Genomic DNA, 12,946 nt, shown 5'->3' on the forward strand with positions numbered 1-12,946 from the left:
CAGAATCATAATAAAAAAAATTAAAAGATAAAGCTGGACCGGAGGCACACACCTGTAATCCCAGCACTCAGGAGGCAGACCCAGATGGATCTCTGTGAGTTTGAGGCCAACCTGGTCTATAACTTGAGCTCCAGGCTAGCCAGGAAAAGAAAAAGAAAAGGAAAGAAACAGAAAATGCTTTTACCGGAGCAGGAGCCTCAAGATATCTCAGTCCTAGCACGGAGAGAGAACGGTGGGCAGGAAATGATCGAATATGAATAAAAACAGAAACTCAGAAACAATTTAGGACGGGGAGAACTGAACTCTAAGACTGACAGGCAGCCGGGCACTGAGTGCAGCAAACACAAAAGGAGGCCACAGCAGTCCCTTGTGCTTGGTATCTCCAGACAGCTGGATGGGAAGAAAATCCCTAGTCGCAGCTCGGGCTTTCTCTGAGCCAGGAGACGCTCTAGGTGCTTCTGCGCCTGAACACATTTAGCCTTCACGCAGTCAGGAAAAATGACTATTACCAGCCATTTCAGCAGAGAGAAAACGGTGGGCCAGTTAGGCAAAATGTCCAACCCACACACCTAGGAAGAGGCCAAGCCATCCCTGGGGTCTCCACAGCCACGTGGGTCACTACTGGGAGGCGCTAAAAGATATCAAGGTATTTAGAGAAGGAGGGGCACCTGGCGTGTAGAGATCAAGAGTCAACCTGAATGGCCCACATTTAAGCGGGTGGGGGAGTGGGGGGTGGGTATGGTGTGAGGCTCTGAGGGTCTGTGGGCAGTTCATGGTTACTGGGGGGGTGGTGTGTTGTTTTCTTTAGTGGTGTGGTTTAGATGCTCCTATAAGTAAGCTGCCACCCAGGTTCAAGAAAGAAACACTAATTAAACTGACTGGTCAAGCACAAAAGAAAAAAAAAAGAAGAAAAGAAAAGGAAAAAAAAGCATGCAACCAGGAGGAAGATCTGGGAAGACGAGCTTCAAAAAACGCACAAGTGGACAAGATTAGGTACCGGGGGTCAGATGACTAAAATTCATTATGTACATGAATGAAACAGTCAATGGCTAAAAAATAAGTACCTAGAATTGTTCACAAGCTAAACAAATAATAACGAAACATTGTACCGGCTTGACCCCCAGCACCTCTTAAAAGGGGGGGGGACACTGGAATTTAGTAAAATCACTAGCCGCTAACATGTCAGGGTAGAATAAAGGCATTTTCCAGGCACACCTGGCCTCAGAAGAGCTGCCCTGGAAACACGGCCTCTGAGCGCGCTCCACAGAAACGAGGAAGGAGCACGGGAAACAGGAAGACCCTGAAAACAAGGGAAACGGGCAACAGGAGAAGGGAGATGGAATAATCCAGGGCTGGAACCCTGGAACCTTCAACAAAAGACAAGGGCTACTTGGGCAGAAGATAATGGCAAATAGGAACTGTGTCCAGGGACTGGAAGGCAAAGAGGGGTTCTTACAAAAAAGAGGTAACTCCAGGAAAATGTTAATTTTATGACATCACTGACTCTAGGACCAAAATTTACAAAGCCATAGTAATAAAAACTGTTTTCCATATAGATCGGGGTTGGGGTGGAATCAGGGAAGGGGCTAAAGCATAATTACCATAACAATAAACATTGACTAGGTCAGCATTCTATCAGGCACAGCGCTTAATGCTTTACTTGGATCATTTAACCCTCAAACACATCTCTCAGAATATCCTATATCATACTACATTTTATTTCATTTTTTCACATGTGGGTGTTTTCCTTGTATATAGATGTGCCACATTCATACGGTGCCCACAAAGGTCAAAAGACAGCATCAGATCCTGTGGAACTGGAGTTACAGGTGGTTAAGCTGCTGTGTAGGCACTAGGAATCGAACTCGGATCCCCTGCGAGAGCAACAAGCATTCTTCACTGCCAGGCCATCTCAGCCTCCTCGTTTTATTTATTTATTTGTTTGTTTGTTTAATACTCCCCCTTTTTTTTCTTTTCTTTTTTTTTTTTTTTGTGACAGGGTTTCTCTGTGTAGTCCCAGCTACACTGTTTTGGAACTCACTCTGTCTACCAGGCTGGCCTCGAATTAAATTCAGAGATCCGCCTAAATCTGCCTCCGAGTGCTGGGATTAAAATTAAGCACCGCTACACACAGTTTGGTTTATTCCTTTGAGGCTCGGTTGGCCTCCACCTCGCTAAGCTACGCACTCAAAGGAAGAAGATGACCTTGAACTATCCTGTCCTCCATTTCCCCCCCCCCTGCCCCCTTACAGGTACACGCACTACCACGAGCACCACAAGCAGTTAACGTGACTGATAAACCCAGGACTTCATGCATGCTAGCCAAGTCTTAACTGAGCTCTATGCTCAGCCCTGCCTTGGTGGGTGTTGTCTTTAATTTTTTGAGGCAGGATCTCATTATATAGCCCTAGCTGGCCTGGAACTCTCTCCCTATGTAGTCCAGGCTAGCCTACAACTCCACAGAGATCTCTTGTGTCTCCCAAATGCAGGGATTAAAGGCATATTCCACTGGGCGTGGCAATACTGAATAAGAAAGATCCCAATTTTAAGACAAACCTCTGTGATTTCTAGGACAAACCTGAGCAATAGTGAATTCCAGGCCCAGTTGGGCTACCCAGGCAGACTCTTTAAAAATCAAATAAGGGGGCTGGAGAGATGGCTCAGTGGTTAAGAGCATTGCCTGCTCTTCCAAAGGTCCTGAGTTCAATTCCCAGCAACCACATAGTGGCTCACAACCATCTGTAAAGAGGTCTGGCGCCCTCTTCTGGCCTGCAGGCATACAGACAGAATATTGTATACATAATAAATAAATAAATATTTTTTTAAAAAGTCAAATAAACCAGAACTTAATATGAAAGCATTTTAAGACTGGATATGAGTATGACATCACATACTTGTGACCCTAGCACTTAAGATGTGGAGGCAAGAGGAGGATCAGGAGTTCAAAGCCAGCTCAAGCCACACAAAATAGAAGTATTTTAGTCTGCTATTATACAAAAAAAAAGGGGGGGGTATTAAATAAGAGCCAGGAGGTGATGGTGCATGCCTTTCACCCCATCACTAGGGACACAGAGACAAGAGGATCTCTGTGAGTTGGAGGCCAGCCTGGTCTACAAGAGCTAGTTCCAGGACAGGCTCCAAAACTACAGAGAAACTCTGTCTCGAAGAAACAAACAAAAAAGAATGAAGTAAGCAGCGAGGGCCTAGGAAACCTACTCAGTTGTAGCTGCAAAGCCCTGGGGTCTATCACCAGACCCAAAATATAATAAAAAACCTAGGTTGGCCCCACGTGGCTAAGGACTGTGCTCCAGCCGGAGATAGTTAGAAGGGAATTCCAAAGCCCAGAGAGAGGTGTGGATGAGCCTGAGGAATCTGTGAGTCACCCGCTAATGATGGCCGTAATTGCAGCAATCACTTTCTCAGTAACTTCTGCAGAGGGCTGAGCCTGGGTCAAGCTCCTGGGCTGAGCTTGCTCCTTCGGACTTGACCAGGCAAGGAAGCTTTTGGTATTAACTGGTCCACTGTGCAGATGGGAAAATCGAGACTCACAGACCATGGCGGGCACAAAACCTTCAATCTCAGGCCTAGGCTGGTGTGAGGGCTCACAGGACAACTGGCCTCCAAAGCCGAGGACCCAAGTTCAGTGGTCTGGACCCAAAAGGTCAAAGGAGAGAACTGACTCAGGCAATTCGTCCTTTTGAACACACACTTGTGTGAATACACACACGGAATTAGCTGTCATAAAAACAAACAAACAAACCCTCAGCCCTAGAAAAGCCAGCCTCCAGATGAAGCAGTTTCTTATCAAAAGATTGTAGGATCAGAACCTCAGCTACCTGCTAAGAAGTGTGCAAAACTGTTAGGAAGAGTATGCAAGCCTCTGAGCCACACCCTTAAAGCCTCACTGGGTGATTCTAGGTGGGTTATTCCACTGAGCCACACTCCAGCCCCTCACTGGGGGATTCTAGGCAGGGGCTCTACCACTGAGCAGCATCTCCACAGTCCTCCTTTTATCTTGAGACAGGATCTCACTACATGAAGGCTTTCATTTCCATTAAAGGTAGATGCCAGGCCTCTCTCGGCTACAGGCATGCTAAGTACCTCTGGCCTTCCTGGGCTGAGGGTCTGACTCAGTAGTGTATGCCTATGGCACTGGGTTTCATTGCCAGCAATACAAAAACAAATAGATTAAAGGACCCTGGGGAAAACTTAACACCAAATGTTAGCTTTTCTTTTGTTTTTGTTCTGTTTTGTTCTATTTTTGTTGTTTTGTTTTTGTTTTTAAAACAGTGTTCTCACAAATCCCAAGTAGGCCTCAACCTATCTCCACCCAAGGAAGGCCAGGATTACGAAGTATATGCCATGCTGGGTAGTGGTGGTGCACGCCTGTAACCCCAGCACTCGGGAGACAGAGGTAGGAGGCAGGTGGATCTCAGTGAGTTTGAGGCCAGCCTGGCCTACAAAGCGAGTTCCAAGACAGCCAGGACTGCTACACAGAGAAACCCTGTCTCAAAAAAACAAAAAAATCCCAAAAAACAAACAAACAAACAAACAAAAACCAAAAGTATATGTCACCAATGCAGATCTTGAGAAAGAACGACCGCAGGGTTTCATGTATGGTTAGTAGACACTGGAATAGCTGTAGAGATGGCCTAAAATCTAGACTGCACGCTACACCATGAAGTGGAAGCAAAATCAGGTTGGACAACAGCTGGTCCACCAAAAGGAGTCAAGACCATCCACAACCCAATCACATGGTACCCTTTGTAGGCAGAGGCACAATCATGACTTCAAGGTCTTTCTCAATTACGTAGTGAATTGGAGGGCCCAGTGGGCTTCAATAGACTCCAACTTAAAAAAAAAAAAAGCCATAGCAACACCACCCCAGGCAATTACCATATAGACTCCTTAAATCCTAGCACTCCAGAGTTTTAGACAGGAGGATCATAAACTCCAGAACGGCCCTGGCTACATAAAACTCTGTCTTTTAAAAAAAAAAAAAAAAAAAGGTTGTTGTTGCACACACCTCTAATCCCAGCAGCACTCTGGAGGCAGAGGCAGGCGGATCTTTGTGAGTTCGAGGACGGCCTGGAGTTAGTACCATGACAGCTAGAGCTACACAGAGAAACCCTGTCTCGAGAAACTGAAAAGAAAGAAGACAGGCACAGTGGCACACACCTTTAATCCCAGCCAGGGCTACACAGTGGAGTCCAGGCCAGCCAGGGCTACACAGTGAGACTTTGTTTAAAAAAAAATAGAGAAGAAGGAGTGCCTCGCCCCATCGGGTCCCCCAAACTTTCTTCCATTCTCTATAAACACTTCTAACCAAAACTCAGTGTTCTCGATCTCGATCTCTCTTTCTCCGTGAGTGTGTGTGTGTGTGTGTGTGTGTCTGTCTGTCTGTCTGTCTGGAGTTTCAAGGACAAGTTCCCCAGAATCCCTTCTCTCTTTCAACCACAAGGATCCCAGGGATCCAACCCTTTTACCCATTATGCCATTTTGAGAAGCCCTCCCCTTCGCCCTTAACATGCTTACTGTGGAAGAATTTCAAGTTCAGAGAAGTTTGACGTAGTTACCATAACTACTGTGACCTTCGTGGGTTCCAATCTTTGTTTGTTATCTGACATGGCCTGCTGTCCCCCACAAACATGCCTGGACACCTAAATTCAAAATATTCTTTTTTTTCCACCTGCCCGAGCTATTGGCCAGACAGAGGCAGACATGGCATCCCCTGCTCCTAAATACTTCAGCATCCTCATTCCTGAAGAGTAAAAACGGCATTTAGCCAGGCAGCGACGGGTGTCCGGGAACACAGGGCAGACCCGTCACCATCAGCTATGCACAGCCCATATTCCAGGTTCACCAACTGCCTCCATGATCTTTGGAGCCGTTTCTTCCCTGGATCTTGAACTGCACGGTGCCTGTAGCCATGACGATGTGTTTCCGTTGTCTTAAGCAGTCCAGGCTCTCTGCCCACCTTCGCCTTGCATACCACTGACTTTTTTTTTTTAAGAGTCCAGGCCAGTTTTGTAAAATGGCTGTTTAAAATTCCAAGACTTCAATGCTGGTCTTCAGGGACCGGGTAAGATCTGCCCCACCCCACAGTCTATCTCTCACTGGGCAGACTGCTCCCAGGGCTCTCAGCAGGCTCTCTCTTCTGCATTCTGTCAACCCTTCTGCTCTTCAGACACACAAAGGAGTTCACTCTAGGAATGGCTGAGGTCAAGCCCTCTGACCCGGCCCTTCACCCCAAGAGCCAGACCAGACCCAGGGCGTTTTATTTCCTACATGGCCTGTGTCCCCATTTACAATGATTTCCTCCCCTGATCTGTGTGTTTATTGCCTGGCTCCCACACTAGAAAGTGAGCCTCAAGGAAGAGCAAACCTTCCTGTCTGTTTGGTTCCCCGCCTCAGTTCCAGGCCCCAGTTCAGTGCCCTGGTGAGCTTGGAAATCATTTGCTAAGCAAATGAACAAGTGGGGAAGAAAGAAAATCAAGGCTTGGGTTGCCGAAGTACCAAAGGTACAGACAAGATGACTCAGGGTAAAGAGGCCCGTGGCCACACCTGAGTCCATCCTAGGCCCCACAGGGTAGGAGAGAATCAACTCCAGCCAATTGTCTCTGCAGTGGGGTTTGTACACACACACACACACACACACACACACACACACACACACACACACACAAAAAAAAAAAAAAAAAAAAAAAAAAAACAAAAAGAATAGGAGGTGACCACTCCAAACACCAGGGAACCCAAGGGGCCCTTGGGTTCAGAGCCTTCTCCATTGCTGTCTCTGACCAAAGAAAGAAGGGTTCAAGGAGAAAGGAAGGAAGGAAGGAAGGAAGGAAGGAAGGAAGAACCCTTATCTTCTGGATTCCTTGTCTCCCTGGTTGGTCCTAACTGCTTAATGTTTCTAAATCAAGCCCAGTAGGCTAACGGGATGGGTTCCAGAGCGGGAGCCCATGGCCTATTGTCGAAGGGCCAGGTCAAAGTACAGTGCCTCCTGTGTCCAGACCCGAGTCCCACCCCTCATTCAGTCCAGGGTGTGGGTTCAGAGAAAATAAGTAGCCAGGTGTGAGATCTTGCTAACAGGATTCTAACATGAAAGATTCAAGGGTCCCAAATCCAGCACGTAAGAGTCCAGCCCACTGGTCCGTCTCACTGACAGGCTGTGAACGCTGTAGTTCAACAGCAGGACTTAGAGCAAAGAATGAAGGAAGAAGCCTTTGATGCAAACCGGTGTGTGCGTGCGTGTGCGTGTGCGTGTGCGTGTGTGTGTGTGTGTGTGTGTGTAAGATACAGTGTCTAGGCTGGCCCCCAACTCCTGCTCCTTCTGTCTTTGCCTCTGTTGAGTGCTGAGATTTGGGTGTGAGCCTCCATAGCTGGGACTTCATTTGTTTTTTGGTTTTGTTTTTTGTTTTATTTCACCCGAGGAAGGGACTAGAGAGCCCTTAGCCAAACCCGTACCAGAACAGACCACTCTTCCTCCAGCGGACCCTCACTCAACAGCCCTCCTCCCGCAAGGTTACCAGACAAGTTACCCCTGCTTGGTAGACTTCATAGGTGCTTCTGCATCCTAGCAGCCATGGGCACATGCACACATTCCCCAGGGGACCAGACCAATGCTAACAAACACCCCCTTCTCCCCCCAGGCTGTGTGACCCTGGCAAACAGCTCAGCTTCTCTGGCTTTTTATACAAAAGTAAACAATTAAAGTGGCTGGAGAAAGCTGGTAAGATCCAAGGAGCTAGCAGCCAGAAAAAGCACAGGGTGGTGCCCTGCGAAAAGATCTTGCACCTGCACCCCGCAAAGAAAGCGGAGTGGGGGAGGGTGTCTTCCACCTCTATCCCCACCAGCCCTAGGGTTGAATGGGGTGCAGTCCCATGTCGTGGTTAATGGGATTAAGAATAGCTTCAGCTCTGGGCGTTGACCTGGGGTCCGGTCTCTCTGCCCCATCTGGAGCTGGGGACAAATGGGGCCAGCGGGAAGTCATAGAGAGCTTCGAGGGCCCCCACTCTTCACTCTCAGGTAAGCGAGGCCTCAGGGGGACTGCAGTGGCTTTCCCTCCATTTCCTCCACGCCCTCAAGCCACCCTGTGCATAAGTCGCACAGCTGCAAGCAGAGAAGGACACGACACAGGATTCCAAGGGGTCTTCCAGCTGGACTTCCTAGTCTGTCACCCCATCCACCAGATCGCGAGTTAGGCATCGGAGGCAGTGTAACTGTGCTATGCTACCAGGGTTGAAAAAAGGGCAGAGCACTTAGAACGGCGGCAAGGAGTGGCCGGCGCGCTGCTCTCAGCCAGGTCTGGGCCAGATCCCAGGCAGTCCTGGAGCAAGCGACAAGCTGAGACTCAGCCAGCCAGGAACACCCTGAGGTCAGATTCCCAGGCCACAAGAGGAGCCCCTGCCACCACCTCCAGCCAGAACAACTAACCCAGGGACCCCAAAAAGCACGCAAATTCATACATCCATGAAATCACCAATGGTCCCTCTCAGAGGTTCAAGAGGGGTTGGCCCAAGTGGCCTTTGTATCCCAAGGCCATCCCCAAATCGTGCCTTGGGAATAGTCCCTGATGCCCCACTTGGGTCACAGGGCACCATTCTTGTACGAATCTGGTCTTGTCACCACCAACCCCCCCCCCCCCCGTGCGGACGCACCTCCAGCTCTCAAGGGGCACACGCGCACCCGGGGAGTTGACCAGGGTCCCTGCGCCCCCGCCGACAGGGATCTCCGCTCGCCCCTCCCCCGCCAGGCACTTCACAAAGGCCCTTTGTCCCGCTGAGTCCCGGACTCCGATTCTAGAAAAGTTCCAGGAGAAAAATCAAAGGCAGAGGCTAAATCGGCGAACCTCGGTCACCCTGGCGGGCAGGGGGAGAAACTTAAGTGGTGGCTCTGGGCCCCAAGGGTGTCTGTTCCAAGACTTGTTTCAAGGACGAGAAGAGCGGGATCCCTGGGAAATCGACAAGGTAGTGCTTTTAAAGGAAGAGTTGGTGTGTTCTTAAGCCAGGCGCAGAAGCAAGGAGCGACCGGGAAGGGATCCGCTCACGGAGCCGCCACCAGGCAGGTCTGCTGATCCCAGGCTCCCTCTCTCCCAGCGCACGGTGGCTAAGGCTTGCCTCGGCCCTGCCTGGCCCTTTGCTCCTCCCTGAGTAGCCCGAGGAAACCTGTGAGGGACTGGGCCTTCTCAGCCACAACTTCCCGTGCGCCACAGCAGGGTACCCAGTGCAGCCCGTGCTCCGCCGGACTGGCGTCTGGGTTGCACAGACCTGGTACACTCATTTCTTTCAAATAACCAGGGTCCCCAGGATCTTAAGAGTTCACCATAGATCAGGCTCCTAAAACTGAGGTCATTCTTTATTTCTCCCACCCTATCCTTCGAGTTGTGGGACCGCCCGGGACGCGGCTCCACGAGGGGACCGAACCCAAGACCCACCCATGCAACGAGGAGGAAGCTCGCCAAGAAAAGGACCGGGGAACGGGCGTCTCCCGAGGTGCGGAGTTGACACGTTGTTTTGTCGCCTACGTTTATTTTTATTTTTTAATTTTTATTATTTATTTATCTTGCAAACTCCACTTCCTCAAGAGCCCTTGGACTGGGATTCCCCCAAGGCGGCTGTGACTCTGCAGACACTTGAGCCTCGGGAAGACTGACACTATCAGTACACCAGGGACAGAAACCGAGACTGTCTTCCCAGAGCCTCGGGACCGACCTCAGCGCTGGGAGCTGAGCCTCCAACACACCCTGGTGAAACAGGACAGAGACCCTCAGCTCCAGTCGCGGAGGTCTGCCCAGGGCTCCCCTCCCCAGGATCCCCCTCAAGGCAGAGGGTGGGTGCCAGCGCAGTGAGCAACACTTACCCGGGTGCGGGTGCAGGTTGAGACCGGCCATGTATTTCCCGGGCGGCAGGGGACCTGGCAAGGCCGAGGAGGGCAAGCGTCCGGCGGTGGCCGCGCCCACGCGGTGGCTGTCCATGGCCAGGCCGGACAGCAGCGGCGGCGGGGGGCCGTGGACGGACCGCTGGGGCCCGAAATCTCGGCCATCCATCCTCCGCGGGAGTGCCGCGGTCAGCCTCCCCACCCGGCCCGCCGGCCTCCTTCAGTTGGACTTAAAAGTTCGGCCTCGATGTAGTCCTAGTGTCCTCGGGTGGCGGGCGCTCCGCGGCGTGCATGGCGGCGGCCAGCGGGGCTTGCGCTCAACCACGGGCCAGCGGCCCGGGGCGCACGAACGGCCCGCGGTGAGTCCCCTCCGGGCGGCCGAGCGGAGATGCGCGAGGAGGCGCACAAGGCGTCTTGGCGAGGGAATAAGATGGGCCGCGGAAGACACAGAAGAGGAGGAAAGGGGAAAAGGGGGGGGGGAGGGAAAAAAAGAAAACAAGTTTCAGAAAGTCGCCTCGCCCTTCAGGGTCGGAGAGTAGCGAACCAAGCTGATGGTCAGAAATAAAATCAGGAGTAGCCGCCCCCTCTCCGCGAAAAGCCACGACCTATGGTCCTTCCTCTACCAGCTCGGGGTTCCCAGGTATCTGGCTCGGGAAAACTGCCCTGGCGAGCTGCGTCCCAACCCGGACTCTTGCCTGCTAAGTCCTCCCGAAACTGGGAAAGGCCACTCAGCCGACCGCGCCCGTTCAGCTAAATCCAAACCCGAAGAGTGCTTTATTTCCCAGGCGTCACATGCTCCGGGGGTTTAAAACTGCAAACTCTTTAGAGTTGGTCGAAATGTGTCCATAACGCCATGCCACTATCTGATCCTCAAAGTTTAATATTTAACCTTTTTGGGAACCTCTTCTCCTTTTTTTCCCCTGAGTTTTGTGAGCCGCCAAAAATAATAATAAAGAGTGTTCGATTTCGAGGCTTTTTGTTGCTGTTTACCAAGGTCAGATACAAAAACGGGCTTATTTTTAAAGGAAGATCACCGCCCCCTCCTGCTGCCCCCGTTGGGCCACTGGGAGTCGCAGAATCCGAGTCCCCAGGACGTGGCATTCTTGCCCGCGGACTGGAAAAAGCCTCCTCCAAAACAAGATTTGGTTTCATTTTCCAACGCCTGGGCCTAGGAATCACAAGGCTGGGAGGACGTGGCCTGGTGTGGATTTGGGGATCATCAGGGAAGAAAGGGGCTCCTAGGATCTCGCTTCTACTCTAGCTTTGCGACCCACACACCCCCCAAAATAACCTACAAAGGAAAAAAACCATAAGAGCGCGGGCCAGCACAGGGGCGCCTCCCCAGCATCGCGTAGAAGCCCCTCTAATTCCAGTTTAAGCTGTTTGTTTAAAAGATCTGTCGTTTTCCCGTGGGGGGCAGAAGGAGGTCTCGGAGAGGCCATCCCTTCCTCGCAGACCATCCGCCAGCCCCTGGCAGCTCCAGATCCTGATTCCGGGAGGCCCGGGGCGCTTTAGTAGCGGAGGACTAAGCCAAAGCCACGGGCTCCCGGGTGGCCGCCCTGCGCCAGACCCCAAAGTCCTCTTCCCCCAACTTTGCTAAGGACGCCTATTTTAACGTGGCTTTGGTTACAAACACCCCCCCTCCCTTGCTCTCATCAGGCTCTGGTTACCAGGTCCGCGTTTACTTTTGAAAAAATCTACGGTCGCCACAGTCCGGAATACGTGTCTCAAAAGACGCGAGGAGTTTCCCGCATGTACTTAAAGATAATATTCTTTAAAGGCAACGTTTTGAAAACGGCACTGCCCAGGCGCCCCACTTTAAGGAAGTCGGGGTGAAGCCCTATGGAGCAGCCTTTACGATGGTCGAGAAGCTGGCGTGGCCATCTGCGGAGCTCCTCTGCGTCCTCCTCTACTTTTCTCCTCTTAAATGCAGCTAAAATGGCTGAATTCCGGCTTTTAATTAAAAACAGGCTATAATCGAAACCGTCTCGGCGTCCCCCGGCTAGCCCGCCGCCTGCCGGGAACGAAGTAGGGAACCGCCGCCCTCGGCGGCGCTGCAGGCTGGGAGCTCGGGTGGGAGCCCAGGGCGCAGCGGCGCGCCCTCTCCCCCAGGTCCCTGCCCTCTGCGTCCCCTTCTGGGGGCCCCAACAGTTTCGGGGAACGCATGCCCAGCAGGTCCGAGGGGTGCGCTGCACAAGTTTGGGGAGCATCGGGGCCCGGAGCGTACCTGGCGCGGCGGGGCTCCGGGCTCCAGGCTCCGACGGCGACTCCGGCGACCGCCGCGGTTCCCGGCGCGGCTAGGCGCCCGTACTGCCCGCCATCCCTCGGCCGCCGCTCCCCTCCGCCACCCGCAGCCGCCTCACACTTTTTGCCCGCCTTTCCTTTTTTTGGTAGAAAACCGCTCCCCGGGACGGGCGCGCGGCGCGCCAACTCCTCCGCCCTCCCGCGGCCCTGCTCCCGCAGCCCCCGGAAAAGCCAGCTTTCCTCCCGCCGAGCTCCCCGCTTTTTAATAAAATCCAGGTAGCGCCGGTTTAAAGAATCCCAAATCTCCATATACAGCCCGGGATTGGAAAAGGTACATTACACAACCCCCCTTTCAAGTTCCTCTCGCTGGATCTAAAAAAAAAAAAAAAAAAAAAAAAAAAAAAAAGCGGGGGGGGGGGTGGGGGGGTTGGGGGAGGGGAGCCTAGCAGGCGAAGAAACACGCATTGTTCCCGGGTGCCCGCCCCCCCTTCGGGCCAGCCCCCGGCCGCAGCGCATTGGCCCCGCGCGCCGCCCATCACGCGCATGTAAACACCTTGGCCCTCAGCCATTCCTATAAAACCAATTACGGACCTCGGGGCTCCAGCAGTTTCCAGGCTCCCCACGGCGGGGCTGAATGATCAAAACTGGTGGTGAGAATTTTTCCGAGCCGTTTCTAGGCAGCCCTCCCCCTCACCAGCTCCAGCAGCCCCCCCTCTTCTTCTCCCTTTTCTCCCCCCCCCCATCCCAGCCCCTCCTCCTGCGTCTGGGCTGAGTGATCAAAATAGAGGAAGATGGTTGTCGCCGCAATCCCGGGCTCTGCAAG

General features: G+C 52.2%; 1 protein-coding gene across 5 annotated transcripts in view; it reads right to left on the reverse strand.

Annotated features, from left to right (window-relative positions):
• The window catches only part of Tnrc18 (trinucleotide repeat containing 18), a 92,312-nt gene extending 79,809 nt beyond the window's left edge, over positions 1–12,503 (reverse strand). For 4 of the 5 annotated variants that reach the window (XM_013354073.2, XM_005368000.3, XM_013354070.2 and 1 more), the window contains exons 1-2: positions 12,107–12,503; positions 9,862–10,292 (exon numbers count right to left, since the gene is read on the reverse strand). In XM_013354073.2, coding sequence (XP_013209527.1) covers positions 9,862–10,048 — 187 coding nt within the window. In that variant the 5' untranslated portion in view covers positions 10,049–10,292; positions 12,107–12,503. Of the gene's footprint in view, positions 1–9,861; positions 10,293–11,549; positions 12,076–12,106 lie in introns of those variants that run through there. The other variant, XM_026789746.1, reaches the window with a different exon arrangement.
• Positions 12,504–12,946: the final 443 nt, after the last annotated feature.

This window comes from Microtus ochrogaster, unplaced genomic scaffold (genome assembly GCF_000317375.1).
Source record: "Microtus ochrogaster isolate Prairie Vole_2 unplaced genomic scaffold, MicOch1.0 UNK27, whole genome shotgun sequence".
In the NCBI taxonomy this organism is placed as follows: Eukaryota; Metazoa; Chordata; class Mammalia; order Rodentia; family Cricetidae; genus Microtus; species Microtus ochrogaster.